Source organism: Orbicella faveolata, unplaced genomic scaffold (genome assembly GCF_042242905.1).
Source record: "Orbicella faveolata isolate gen_17 unplaced genomic scaffold, um_ofav_v1 contig_12, whole genome shotgun sequence".
Lineage (NCBI taxonomy): Eukaryota > Metazoa > Cnidaria > Anthozoa > Scleractinia > Merulinidae > Orbicella > Orbicella faveolata.
Genome location: NW_028301539.1, coordinates 20,272,501 through 20,285,632, shown reverse-complemented (window position 1 = coordinate 20,285,632; position 13,132 = coordinate 20,272,501). Strand labels below are relative to the sequence as shown.

The window sequence follows — 13,132 nt, the reverse complement described above, 5'->3', positions numbered from 1 at the left end:
CCAATCAGAGGGCACGATATATGCAGACGTTATTTATAGTATAGATAGGACCCTGCGCGCGCTCTGATTGGTCATAGAAAAAGCGTGTTTTATTGTTTTTCGCCACATTACCTCTATATCATAAAGCAAATGAAGAAACCTAAGCCGTGTATTACACTGTGATAAGACACTCCGGACATTATATTTGAGAACACTCGAGAAATGTAGAAAACACTCTCCTGCGGCTCGTGTTTTCTCAAATGTTCTCAAATACCCGTCGTGTTTTATCACAGTTAGCCTGCGGAGCAAGCGTTTCCGTGGGGTTTGGAAGCAAAGAAAAGCTTCGGTGTTTTGAATAGAGCGAGAGTCCCAGGGGCATAATCGGGGACGGAGACCGTAAGCGCGCGCTATTTCTAGTATTGATGCTGTCCCTGTGATATGGGACAATTTTTCTATTTTTAGAACAAATTGCGCCATCATGTGCGACACACACGCGTACATGCTGCGTGGATTTTTGCAGATATAGCGCTGGAAAATGGCGTCCAAAATTTCCCGAAAGGTTTGATGTTTTTGGCCCACAAATCAATACGTTCATGTCTGTTGGAATTTTGCCTTAGTATTTTCGTCGTAAGCTGCTCCAGTTTGATTGAAGTAACACAGTGCCGAATTTAGTTATGTTCCGCTTCATATCGCTGACCAAGTTATGTTCCGCTGCTTCTTTTACAAGAGCTCCACATTACTCCACTCTAAGTTTCACATATGTTGAAGATTAACAGCTTTTCCATAACCGTGACACAGCAAGAAACCAGTTGGATATATTTGGATATAGCACCGTTTCAGGACTTCAAAGTTTCCCTCCTCTTGCCACACGCCTGCGAGGATTTCGCCAGGTCTATCTCGACCGAAAAGTAAAACAAAGCAATTGCAAGTTTGAGTTTCGCCCGAATTGTAAGCGATGCTTGATGCTTTATCAAGGCGCAATAAGTGACAAGAAATTTTATGTCTGTAGATGCTGCTCAGTTTTGTTTATGTAAAAATCCAATAAATTGTCTGTTGTCGATGAAGAAGAGCGCCCGCCTATGCGTGTTTTGTACAGTCAGTAAAACATGACTAACTGGACTTCCCCACTTTCGTGTGAAAACGTACATTGAACTCATATAATATCTCTAGTTTTTAAATATCTTTAAGGTTGATAAATGTTTGAGAACATATTAAAAGCTTAGCTGAAAGTATGTGAATACAGCAGAAATTATCAGCAAAGTTACGATGACGCTTTCTATGATCAACTCGAAAAACGATTTCGATTTCTTTGGTCGAGTTATCAAAACTCCTTGTCTAGTTTATTTTCGCAGTGTAAAATTTCACTGTGTTAAAGAAAAACACATGATGTTAGTAACCTTTTGGCGTTGGTGAAAATTGTTGCAGCATCTCAGCGCAAAAGACAACGAAAGAAATCTTTGTCAAGATTTGTTGACAATTGAAAACACCGACTCGGATTTGAAAGTGCACGCGCTGCACTATGCAAATGAGCTACTTATGTACGCGTCAGACTTTCCTTTAAATTAAAAAACTTTTGCAAACTCGCCAAACAAACAGAAGCAATAAGAAACTATCAAAAACAGGGTTTGGTTATGATTAAGCATTGTTTCGGGAAACTCTCAAATTAACTCGATACCAGAGTAAAGAGTTTTCTTTCATAACTTTTCTTTACAGAACAAACGCAAAAGCTTACGCGTTCAACTAGCGCGAGCACATATTATTCATTCACAGCGCGAAATTGAAGTCTTGTTTTCGACCCTGAAAAACTCACCTTTTCCATCAGCTCAGAGCATAAAACTACATATAAGAGCCCTGGATCTAATTCCTTGCCTTATTCCCTGCCATCGCTGTGAAAAATCTGCAAGAGGATCTTGCGACTCTCACCATTTGATCATGCAACGTGACAACATCCACGCGAAAACCCCCGACACGTGGGTGGATCCGCGCGGATATATGACGTCAGGATGGCGCAATTTGTTCTAAAAATAGAAAAATTGTCCCATATCATAGGTGCGTGCAGATCCCAAGACTTACGGTCTCCGTCCCCGATTATGGCTCCTGTTGCAAATGAATATAGCCCTCACATCTTGTTCATAATCAGTATATTTTATTTACAGATAAATACTTTCCTACCCCTTATGTGGTGTTAACATTTGAGCTTTTAACAAGGTAAAAAGTTATTAAGGCCAAGTTACTTAACCTTGGTAATTTCGTCCAGAGTTTCTACTGGCTCAAGTTGATCTGTCAACACACGCGTGATGGAAGAGAACTTCGTATATATACATGTACAATGTGTATTTTTGGAAAACGCTTAAGGCTATCCAAAGAATGATTGTTTTACACTTAAAAGCAGTTGACAGATGTCGTAATCATTGAATAATTACAGCAAAGTCACCATCTTACAAAGAGTAATCTTTTAGATAACACACCACTGAATACTAAATGTAACAATATCTCCAGTTTGTATTTCGTAAAATAAACGTAGAACATGTAGAGAAGATGCTACTTACACAGACTGCAAAGATATTTAAAGTATGGTATGGTTTCCAATGAGCGCGTTGTCCTAGGTGCCAATTGTTGCGCTATTTTCGAGTATCATAGATAAAGATCAAGTAATTTTCAGTTATCCAGATGAATGGAAATAGAAGCAGCGTTTCTATATTTTAAATAACCATATTTACAAATTTGACCAAAAACTCCAGCCCACTTGCATGTCCTGGAACACCCGTTTTTTCAACTTCAACTTTTTAAAGTCAAGAAACCGCTAATGTCCTTCTTTTAGTCTTCTCAGGAGTTTAATTATCCATTTACATCTAAACTTTCTTCCAAAATCCCGGAAAACAATAAAAACGTCGCATTTTGTGGACAACCGACAGCAACTGCACTCTAATCACTGATAGTATACTAGTAGCTCAGCCAATCAGCTTGCAGCGTCTGCATTACTATACTAGTAGAATTGTACTAAAATCAGATAGACCACGGAGAAAGAGGTTCTTGCTCCTCACAACAACCCCAGGCCTCCCTATCTGACAGTTGCAATCGCTATGCGACATGAATAATAATATTCAGTTATCCGGATGAATTAAAAAAATATGTAATAAGAAATGTGAGAAAAAGTTCAGAGTTTAGGCAATCTAGACATTCTGGGGTTTGGCAAATTTCCATCACACGCCAGTGACAATCTGGATATTGCCATTGCCAAGCCCTGCCTGCGGCTCGTTGCTGCTATTGTTCGCTCCTCCTTGATTCTCTTCTCTGTCACCCAATACGGCTTCTAGGAATAAAGGTGAGGTCCTCCACGAGGATTTGCTTTTACCACTGATCTGTTTGAAAAAGTTCTTCTTGTTCTTCAGACTAGTCAAGATTTTCTTGAATGCATCTTTGAACTCTTTACTCATGATGAAGTACACCAGTGGATTAGCAGACGAGTTGATCATAATGAACATTATAAGCTGGCCTATGATCAGATTGTAGTAAGGCTTCTTCCAGTATTCTGGCATAATCAGTACCACCACACGAAGGGCGTTCAAGGGAAACATTACCACGGCGAACAAAATTACCAGAGGCGTAAGAATTCTCGTTGTCTTGTTGCTTTGTTGCCAGATTCTTTTGTCGCTTCTTTCTTTGTTTGATGGAGCTTGCGACAAGACTGCTTGATCTGCATCATCGTACTGTGACATCGAGGTTCGGAAGGCAACACTTTGAAGTACTCGTTTTTTGATCCTGACATATGTAAATGCTATGACAACCAGAGGAAGTGCATACCAGACGACGATGAGAACTATTGAGTAAGACTGGAATAACAACTTTGACATAAGTGGGCCGCAGATTTGCAGAGTCGGATTGTAATGCATAACCGGGTACAGAGGAACGGATGAAACTACAAACGACGCCAACCACACCACGCCAATAACCACGAAAGTGCTCAGTCGAGATCTGTGCTTGATCTGGTAACGTTTGGCGCCCACTATGTTCCGATATCTCTCGATGGCGATGGCTGTAATCGACCAGATGGAGGCTCCGAAGAATACCTCCACGGTAGGATACAGGTAATGACAAGCGTGTTTCCCTAACAACCAGCGAAACGGGGAGAGGTATTTCAACAGTACCAAAGGATAGATCGTAAGTAATACCCCCAGATCCGCTATGGCCAAGCTCAGCAAGTAATAGTTCATGGAAGTCTTCATCTTGGCCTGGCTAAGGATCACGAAGCATACCAAGAGATTACCAAGCACACCTAGGAATACAATGGTTGACCACAAAGTTATTTGGAACACTAGGGCTCCGAGAGGCTGGTGGAGGTATTCGGGCAACCCCGATGCTTGGGTGACGTTGTCAGTCGTGGTATTTTCCAAAGGAGTGCTGAGTGTTCCGTTAATATGAATGTCGTCCATGATTATTTCTTGTGTTGTTCTGTGAGAGGAGCACGATTTTGTTAAAACTGGAAAATAATTTTTTACTAGGAGAAAACACATTAAACAAGCACTATAATTACAGGGCAACTCTTCTGGATATTGCAGGAGTCTTCCACCGTAACTCATGGTCTTCATCTCCCCACAGGGATGAAAGGTTTAGACATGACTCAGTGTCAAGAGCGGGTGAAGTTATAGAGAATTCATGCCCATTCAAACCTTATTCCCAAGGTAAGTTAGATCTCTCTTGAGTTATATTTAGTAGATTCAATTGTTTTATCGATAAACACATGTATTTGTACTAGTTATAATTGTGTCTCTAACTGAACGACCTCTTGTGTTCCATTCATTTGTGCAGATGATAATTGTGTCTTCAACTGAACGATTGCTTGTTTTCCCTGCACTAAGTGCTCACGAGAAATATTATTTGTCCATTTCCATCGAGTTACATAAATAGCAAAGTGAATCTCTTTACTTCATTGTTTGCATCTTTGGTTTTTGCAAATTCGTGTTTTAGATAATTATTGAAATGATTGTCGTTTGTTTCTCAAAGGCAAACAAACCCAATAGCGTTCCCGCAGCAGAGGAAATTGGTTTAAGTTAAACGTTTCAGGCTCACTGGGATAGTTAGTTCACTTTAGAAAATGAAACAAACTCTCGTGTTGAAGAAAGGTTAAGATATCATCCTGATCCTATCTAAGACACGAGTAAAATATCCATCAAAATAATTTTCTTCTCTCGTGATTATTAACAGCGCCTCACAAACCCATTAAAGAAGACTAATTTTCATTTTTACCTAAAGTTGATGAAATAGTCTCACGTCTGTGAAAGTTCTAATCTAAATCGATCTACCACGCACATTCATTTTTTCAGCAGGTTTCGGAGAATATGTAGTTTTAATTAAGAGTCTTTAATATCGGGAGACTAAAAGCGTCTTTTATGGAGATAAAAACAATATTTGGAATTCAGGGTCAGTCGGAAAATACAAAACTGAGCTCTTTTTATATTTAAAATTAGCTTAGAAAACTATGTAATAATATTTTAAAAAAACACTTCTTGTGGACGTCATTCACCCTATAATTTACTTGTCAAGGTTTCTCAAGTTGCGGTTCTTCCTTCCAAAACAAAGTGTAAAATCTACATCAAAAGATCTTCCCTCCGTGAAGGAAAATTACAAGTAACTGCGGTTCAAAACTCCAGGATAAATTTTTTTTTTCTTAACGTCGCTTTGACTGAATATTTCGAAATACTTAATTTCTCCCTTTCATTCATAACTTCTATTAGATTTTAAATTTAAATTTAAATGTTTTAGACAGTGCTAGGTTAAAACGCAGTTCGTGTTCATGAAATTCTGAATTAAGAATCAGCAGAGTTGTACTCACAACAGAGCTTGTTAACCAAACTGCTTTGCCACTGATAACTAAATCGCCTTACTCTCGGACAGCTTTCCCAACTGCACCTTCATGCATAATTGAGATCGCTAAATGCAGGGTTTGGTTGATCGCATTAAATTTTACGTGCGATAATCACGGCACTGTCGACAGGAATCAATTCTCTGTTATTCGGAACACACCAATAAATGACGTCTTATTCATTCTTCGGTGTAAATTACTTTGGACGCCTAATTATACATCCGGCTTTGATTGGTTATTGTTTGTCACTTGGTTGTAATCCTGGCTCTGATTGGTTACACCTGGTTACCTACACCCTTAGCTACTGCAAACCTTGTTAAGAGCCTTTTCATAAAAATGAATAATGGTAAAGGTGTCTAAAAAAGCAGTCATTGTTGATTTTTCGGAGATTGTCAGTTTTGAAAACGATTTTAAATGCTGCGAAAAAACAAACTTAGAGCGGTCCTTGCGGATATTTTTTAGGGCCGCTTAGACTACATCACAGTACAAGTTTGCTGTATATGGCTAGCGCACGAGAAAAATGGGTACCTTTTGATGGACAACTGTAAAATTGCCGCGTAAAACAGTAGGGATAGCGGATCACGCGCCGCCTATTAATTTATTTGACAACGCTGACCGTTTTTTCTATCCAAGACGTATATTTCAGGGACGTGTCTCACTAATTGCACGTCTAAATAGATATATAAGATGAAAATAACCTTTGTCTTAATGGATTGAGAGAAAACTTGTGAATCTTGAATCTTGGTGCTCTTTATGATCTCAAATGTATTACACCGCAATGCAGCTCTGTTATGTAATTTCTTCGTTTTGCTTCGGGTGGCCTTATTAATATCACAGGTCACCTTATCGGTGTAAAGAAAAAAAAAAGCGTAAATTTTGTAGGTACGTTAAGTTTTGGCGGTGGAAAGAAGAGTTTTGGATTCAAGAAGTTATTAGTGCTCGTTTGTACACTTGTTTACGTCTTTCATCGATCGATGAAGTAGTTTCACACTGTCGCAAGCTTCGCAAAACAGGTGAATAAAATTAGGTATCTTAAAGTTTTATTTGTAAAAAGATTGCTTTGAATGAATTGAACTTGCTGTGTTTTACTTACTATTATAGTAGGCTTTCCCCGTTCTACTGCTAGCCTGTTCTTTAATGACAACCAGTAAACCTGTTTACGCGACGGCAAGACCTTGGAAGTTTTCCATTGTACAGAATTTTGCCCTTTATGTGATAAACAAGTAATCGCAAGTGCGCTCGGGCAATTAAGGATTAATTTCACTCGTACTTTCAAAGTTTTCCAAATTGCCCTGGTTGCTCCGCGACTCGGGCAATTTTGTGAAAACTTTGAAAATACGCGTGAAATCTCCTGCGTGAAATTAATCTTTAATTACGCTCGGGCCCATGCGATTACATATACAAAGTATAATTTCTGCCTTCGTAACAAATATAATGTCTTCTACCGACGCATTTGCTGGTTGAGAATTTGTTTATTTCGCTACGTGTTTTGTCGGCATCTAGCAAAACCTGTTATTTTAGTGCAGTTTTAACATTGGCGTTGTTACCAATGGCCTCCATGAAGCTATGTTTACTGTAGAGAAATAGATAATTTCCGTTGCGTTTCTTTGAGTCAAAGAAGACGTTTCATTTGGGTCAAATTTGGCAAATCGATTTGGGGGCTAAACGACGGGTAACCCTCACCATGCCTCTGTACTCCGATAAAGCACGCTGTTTCAGCCAAGCAGAGCGCACGATATATGGAAACGTTATTTATAATACAGATAGGACCCTGCGCGCGCTCTGATTGGTCAAAAACCTATGCTTTATCAGAGTATAAAACATAGAAAAAGCGTGTTTTATTGTCTTTCGCGACATTACCTCTATATCATAAAGCAAATGAAGAAACCAAAGCCGTGTATTACACTGTGATAAAACACTCCGGACATTATATTTGAGAACACTCGAGAAATGTAGAAAACACTCTCCTGCGGCTCGTGTTTTCTTCATTTCTCTCGTGTTCTCAAATGCCCGTCGCGTTTTATCACAGTTAGCTTGCGTAGGAAGCCTTTCCGTGGGGTTTGGAAGCAAAAAAAGACTTCGGTGTTTTGAATGGGGCGAGAGCAAAAAACAGGAAAGAGGGGGGTGGGGGAGGGGAAGACGTTATTTTCTTCCTTCCTTTCCCTCCCCTGCCCCTCTTTTGCTTGCTCCATTTTTCGCGCTGTAATTCTTTGCTCCTGAGCCCCAAAGAAACGCTTGCTACGCAGGCTATTTCACGGTGTAATACACGGCTTAGGCTTCTTTATTTGTTAATTATATAATATAAGGTGCACCGCACTAAACAAGTTGCAAATGAATATAGCGCTCACATCTTGTTCATGATCTGTATATTTTATTTACAGATAAATACTTTCCTACCCTTATGTGGTGTTTACATTTGAGCTTGTAACAAGGTAAAAAGTTACTAAGGTCAAGTTACTTAACCTTGGTACATGCGTCCAGTGTTTCCACTGGCTCAGTTGATCTGTCAACACACGCGTGGTGGAAGAGAACTTCGTATATATACATGTACAATATATATTTTTGCAAAACACTTAAGGTTATCCAAAGAATGATTGTTTTACCTTTAAAAGCAGTTGACACATAAATGATTACGGCAAAGTCGCCATCTTACGAAGAGTAATCTTTTGGATAACGTACCACTGGATACTAAATGTAACAATATCTCCAGTTTGTATTTCTTAAAATAAACGTAGAACATGTAGAGAAGATGCTACTTACACAGACTCCAAACATATTTAAAGTATGGTATGGTTTCCAATGAGCGCGTTGTCCTAGGTCCCAGTTGTTGCGTTATTTTCGGGTATCATAGATAAGGATATAGTAATTTTCAGTTATCAAGATGAATGGAAATAAAAGCAGCGATTGTATATTTTGAATAACCATATTTACAAATTTGACCAAAGACTCCAGCCCACTTGCATGTCCTGTACCACCCATTGTTTCAATAATTTCAATGTCCTTCTTTTAGTCTTCTCAGGAATTCAATTATCCATTTACATCTAAACTTTCTTCCTAAACCTCGGAAAACGATAAAAACATCGTATGTTGTGGACAACCGACAACCACTGCACTCTAATGGCTAATAGTATACGACTAGCTGAGCCAATCAGCTTGCAGCATATGCATTAGTATACTAATAGAACTGTACTAAAATCAGATAGGCCACGGAGAAAAAGGTTCTTGCTCGTCACAACAATACCACGCCTCCCTGTCTGACCGTTACAATCGCTATGCGGTATAAATAATATTCAGTTATCCGGATGAATTAATAAGAATATATAATAAGAAATGTGAGTAAAAGTTCGGAGTTTAGGAAATCCAGACATTCCAGGGTCTGGCCCATTACCATCACACACCAGAGATAATCTGGATATTGCCATTGGCAAGCCCTGCCTGCGGCTCGTTGCTGCTATTGTTCGCTCCTCCTTGGTTCTCTTCTCTGTCACCCAATACGCCTTCTAGGAATGAAGGTGAGGTCCTCCCCGAGGATTTGCTTTTACCACTGATCTGTTTGAAAAAGTTCTTTTTTTTTCTTCAGACTCGTGAAGATTTTCTTGAATGCATCTTTGAACTCTTTACTCATGATGAAGTACACCAGTGGATTAGCAGACGAGTTGATCATAATGAACATTATAAGCTGGCCTATGATCAGGTTGTAGTAAGGCTTCTTCCAGTATTCTGGCATAATCAGTACCACCACACGAAAACTGTTCAAGGGAAACATTACCACGGCGAACAAAATTACCAGAGGCGTAAGAATTCTCGTTGTCTTGTTGCTTTGTTGCCAGATTCTTTTGTCGCTTCTTTCTTTGTTTGATGGAGCTTGCGACAAGACTGCTTGATCTCCATCATCGTACTCTGACATCGAGGTTCGGAAGGCAACACTTTGAAGTACTCGTTTTTTGATCCTGACATATGTAAATGCTATGACAACCAGAGGAAGTGCATACCAGACGACGATGAGAACTATTAGTAAGACTGGAATAACAACTTTGACATAAGTGGGCCGCAGATTTGCAGAGTCGGATTGTAATGCGTAACCGGGTACAGAGGAACGGATGAAACTACAAACGACGCCAACCGCACCACGCCAATAACCACAAAAGTGCTCACCCGAGATCTGTGCTTGATCTGGTAACGTTTGGCGCCCACTATGTTCCGATATCTCTCGATAGCAATGGCCGTAATCGACCAGATGGAGGCTCCGAAGAATACCTCCACGGTAGGATACAGGTAATGACAAGCGTGTTTCCCTAACAACCAGCGAAATGGGTAGAGGTATTTCAACAGTACCATGGGGTAGATGATAAGTAGTACCCCCAGATCCGCTATGGTCAAGCTCAGCAAGTAATAGTTCATGGAAGTCTTCATCTTGGCCTGGCTAAGGATCACGAAGCATACCAAGAGATTACTAACCACACCTAGGAATACAATGGTTGACCACAAAGTTATTTGGAACATTAGGGCTCCGAGAGGCTGGTGGAGGTATTCGTGCAACCCCGATGCTTGGGTGACGTTGTCAGTCGTGGTATTTTCCAAAGGAGTGCTGAGCGTTCCATTAATATTAATGTCGTCCGTGGTTATTTCTGTGTTGTTTATCTGTGAGAGGAACACGATTTCGTGCAAACTGGGAAATAATTTCACTCTAGGAGAAAACATATTAAAAATGCACTAAAATTACAGGGCAACTCTTCGTGATATTGCAAGAGTCTCCCACCGTAACTCATGATTTTCGGCTCCGTAGAGGGATGAAAGGTTTAGACATGACTCAGCGCCAAGAGCGGGTGAAGTCAAAGAGAGTTCATGCCCATTCAGACCTTATTTCCAAGGCAAGTTAGATCTCTCTTAAGTTATTTTTAGTAGATTCCGTTGTTTTATCGATAAACACATGCATTTGTACTAGTTATAATTGTGTCTCTAACTGAACGACTTCTTGTGTTTCATTCATTTGTGCCGATGATAATTGTGTCTTCAACTGAAAGACTTCTTGTTTTCCCTGCGCTAAGTCCTCACGAGAAATATTATTTGTCCATTTCCATCGAGTTACATAAATAGCAAAGTGAATCTCTTTACTTCATTGTTTGCATCTTTGGTTTTTGTAAATTCGTGCTGTAGATTAATTAATTAAAAATGAAACAAACTCTCGCGTTGAAGAAAGGTTAAGATATCATCCTGACTCTATCTAAGAGACGAGTGAAATATCCATCAAAATAATTTTCTTCTCTCGTGATTATTAACAGCGCCTCACAAACCCAATAAAGAAGAGTAATTTTCATTTTTATCTAAAGTTGATAAAATAGTCTCACGTCTGTGAAAGTCCCAATCTAAATCGATTAATTTTAAGTTTTTTCTAAACTCGATGAAATAGTCTCACGTCTGTGAAAGTCCCAATCTAAATCGATTAATTTTAAGTTTTTTCTAAACTTGATGAAATAGTCTCACGTCTGTGAAAGTCCCAATCTAAATCGATTAATTTTAAGTTTTTTCTAAACTTGATGAAATAGTCTCACGTCTGTGAAAGTCCCAATCTGAATCGATCTACCACACACATTTATTTTCTGAGTAGGTTTCGGAGAATACGTAGTTTTAATTAAAAGTCTTAAAAATCGGGAGACTAAAAGCGTCTTTTATGGAGATAAAAACAATATTTGGAATTCAGGGTCAGTCGGAAAATACAAAACTGAGCTCTTTTTATATTTAAGATTAGCTTAGAAAACTATGTAATAATTTTTTTAAAAAAATACTTCTTGTGGACGTCATTCACCCTATAATTCACTTGTCAAAGTTTTTCAAGTTGCGATTCTTCCTTCCAAAACAAAGTGCAAAATCTTCATCAAATGATCTTCCCTCCGTGAAGGAAAATTTCAAGTAACTGTACGTCAAAAACGCCAGGATAAATTAGTGTTTTTTCTTTTTGTAATGTCGATTGGACTGAATTATTTTCGAAAGTCTTAATTTCGCCCTTTAATCCATAACTTCTATTAGATTTTAAATTTTTTAGACAGCGCTAGGGTAAAACGCAGTTCGTGTTCATGAAATTCTGAATCAAGAATCAGCAGAGTTGTACTCACAACAGAGCTTGTTAACCAAACTGCTTTGCCACTAATAACTAATCGCCTTCTTCTCAACCAGTTTTCCAAACTGCACCTTCGTGCATAATTGAGATCACACATACAGTCTTTGGTTGATCGTATTAAATGTTTTGTGTGATAATACAGCACTGCAGCTGTTGACAGGAATCAATTCTCTGTTATTCGGAATACATCAATATATGGCGTCTTATTTATTCTTCGGTGTAAATTACTTTGCGGCCCTATGTTCCTCAGGGAATTAAAAGGCTTAAGCAGTAAATTACTTTGGACGCCTAATTATACATCCGGCTTTGTGATTGGTTGTTGTTTGTCACTTGGTTGTAATCGTGGCTCTGATTGGTTACACCTGGTCACCCACACTCTTAGCTACTGCGAGCCTTTTCATAAAAATGGGTGGTGATAAAGGTGTCTAAAAAAGCAGTCATTGTTGATTTTTCGCAGATTGTCAGTTTTAAAAACGATTTTAAATGTTGCGACAAAAAAAAAGCACTTAAGTTTGTCCTTGTGGATATTTTTTAGGGTTGTTTAGACTACATTATAGTACAAGTTTGTTGCATATGGCTAGCGCACGACAAGAATGGGTACGTTTTTGTAAATTAAACCTGAAAATTGCTTACCCTACAATGTTCCTAATTGCACTTTTCCTGGATGCAAGCAGCGCGAACTACAAAAGTCTCAGTAACTAAGCCGTACCGCCTTTGGAAGTCTTTTTATAGGGCCTCAGTTACCTCAGTCTAATTTAGTACATGCCATCTGCTCTGAAAGTTTGATGGAAAACAGTAAAATTGCCGCGTAAAACAGTAGGGATAGCGGATCACGCGCTGCCTATTAATCTATTTGACTACGCTGACCGTTTTTCTATCCAACACGTATATTTCAGGGACGTTCCTTACTGATTGCACGTCTAAATAAATACACATGATGAAAATAACCTTTCTCTTAGTGGATTGAGAGAAAACTTGTGAATCTTGAATCTTGATGCTCTTTATGATCTCAAATGTATTATGCAATGCAACTCTGTCATGTATTATTCTCCTTCTTAGAAAAATACGATTAATGAAGTATTTAACAAATTTTAAATGATCTACCATGTATTAGAAATTGAAAGTGGATATAATAAGAAAAGAGAGTTTTAAAATAGCCTGCACTTTTTTCC

General features: G+C 38.8%; 1 protein-coding gene and 1 pseudogene across 1 annotated transcript; both read right to left on the bottom strand.

The window, feature by feature from the left end:
* Positions 1-2,103: 2,103 nt before the first annotated feature.
* Positions 2,104-6,309, bottom strand: LOC149117073 (melatonin receptor type 1B-B-like). The gene is made up of 2 exons (XM_089282747.1): positions 5,813-6,309; positions 2,104-4,431 (listed from the first exon to the last, which is right to left on the bottom strand). The coding sequence occupies exon 2, from the start codon at positions 4,410-4,412 to the stop codon at positions 3,183-3,185; it is 1,230 nt and encodes a 409-aa protein (XP_089138873.1). The 5' UTR covers positions 4,413-4,431; positions 5,813-6,309; the 3' UTR covers positions 2,104-3,182.
* A 1,884-nt stretch (positions 6,310-8,193) lies between these two features.
* LOC149117072 (melatonin receptor type 1B-B-like) lies at positions 8,194-10,704 on the bottom strand (annotated as a pseudogene).
* Positions 10,705-13,132: the final 2,428 nt, after the last annotated feature.

Excerpts from the sequence above, each read along its gene's own strand:
- LOC149117073 (XM_089282747.1), bottom strand. The coding sequence starts at position 4,412 with ATGGACGACATTCATATTAACGGAACACTCAGCACTCCTTTGGAAAAT.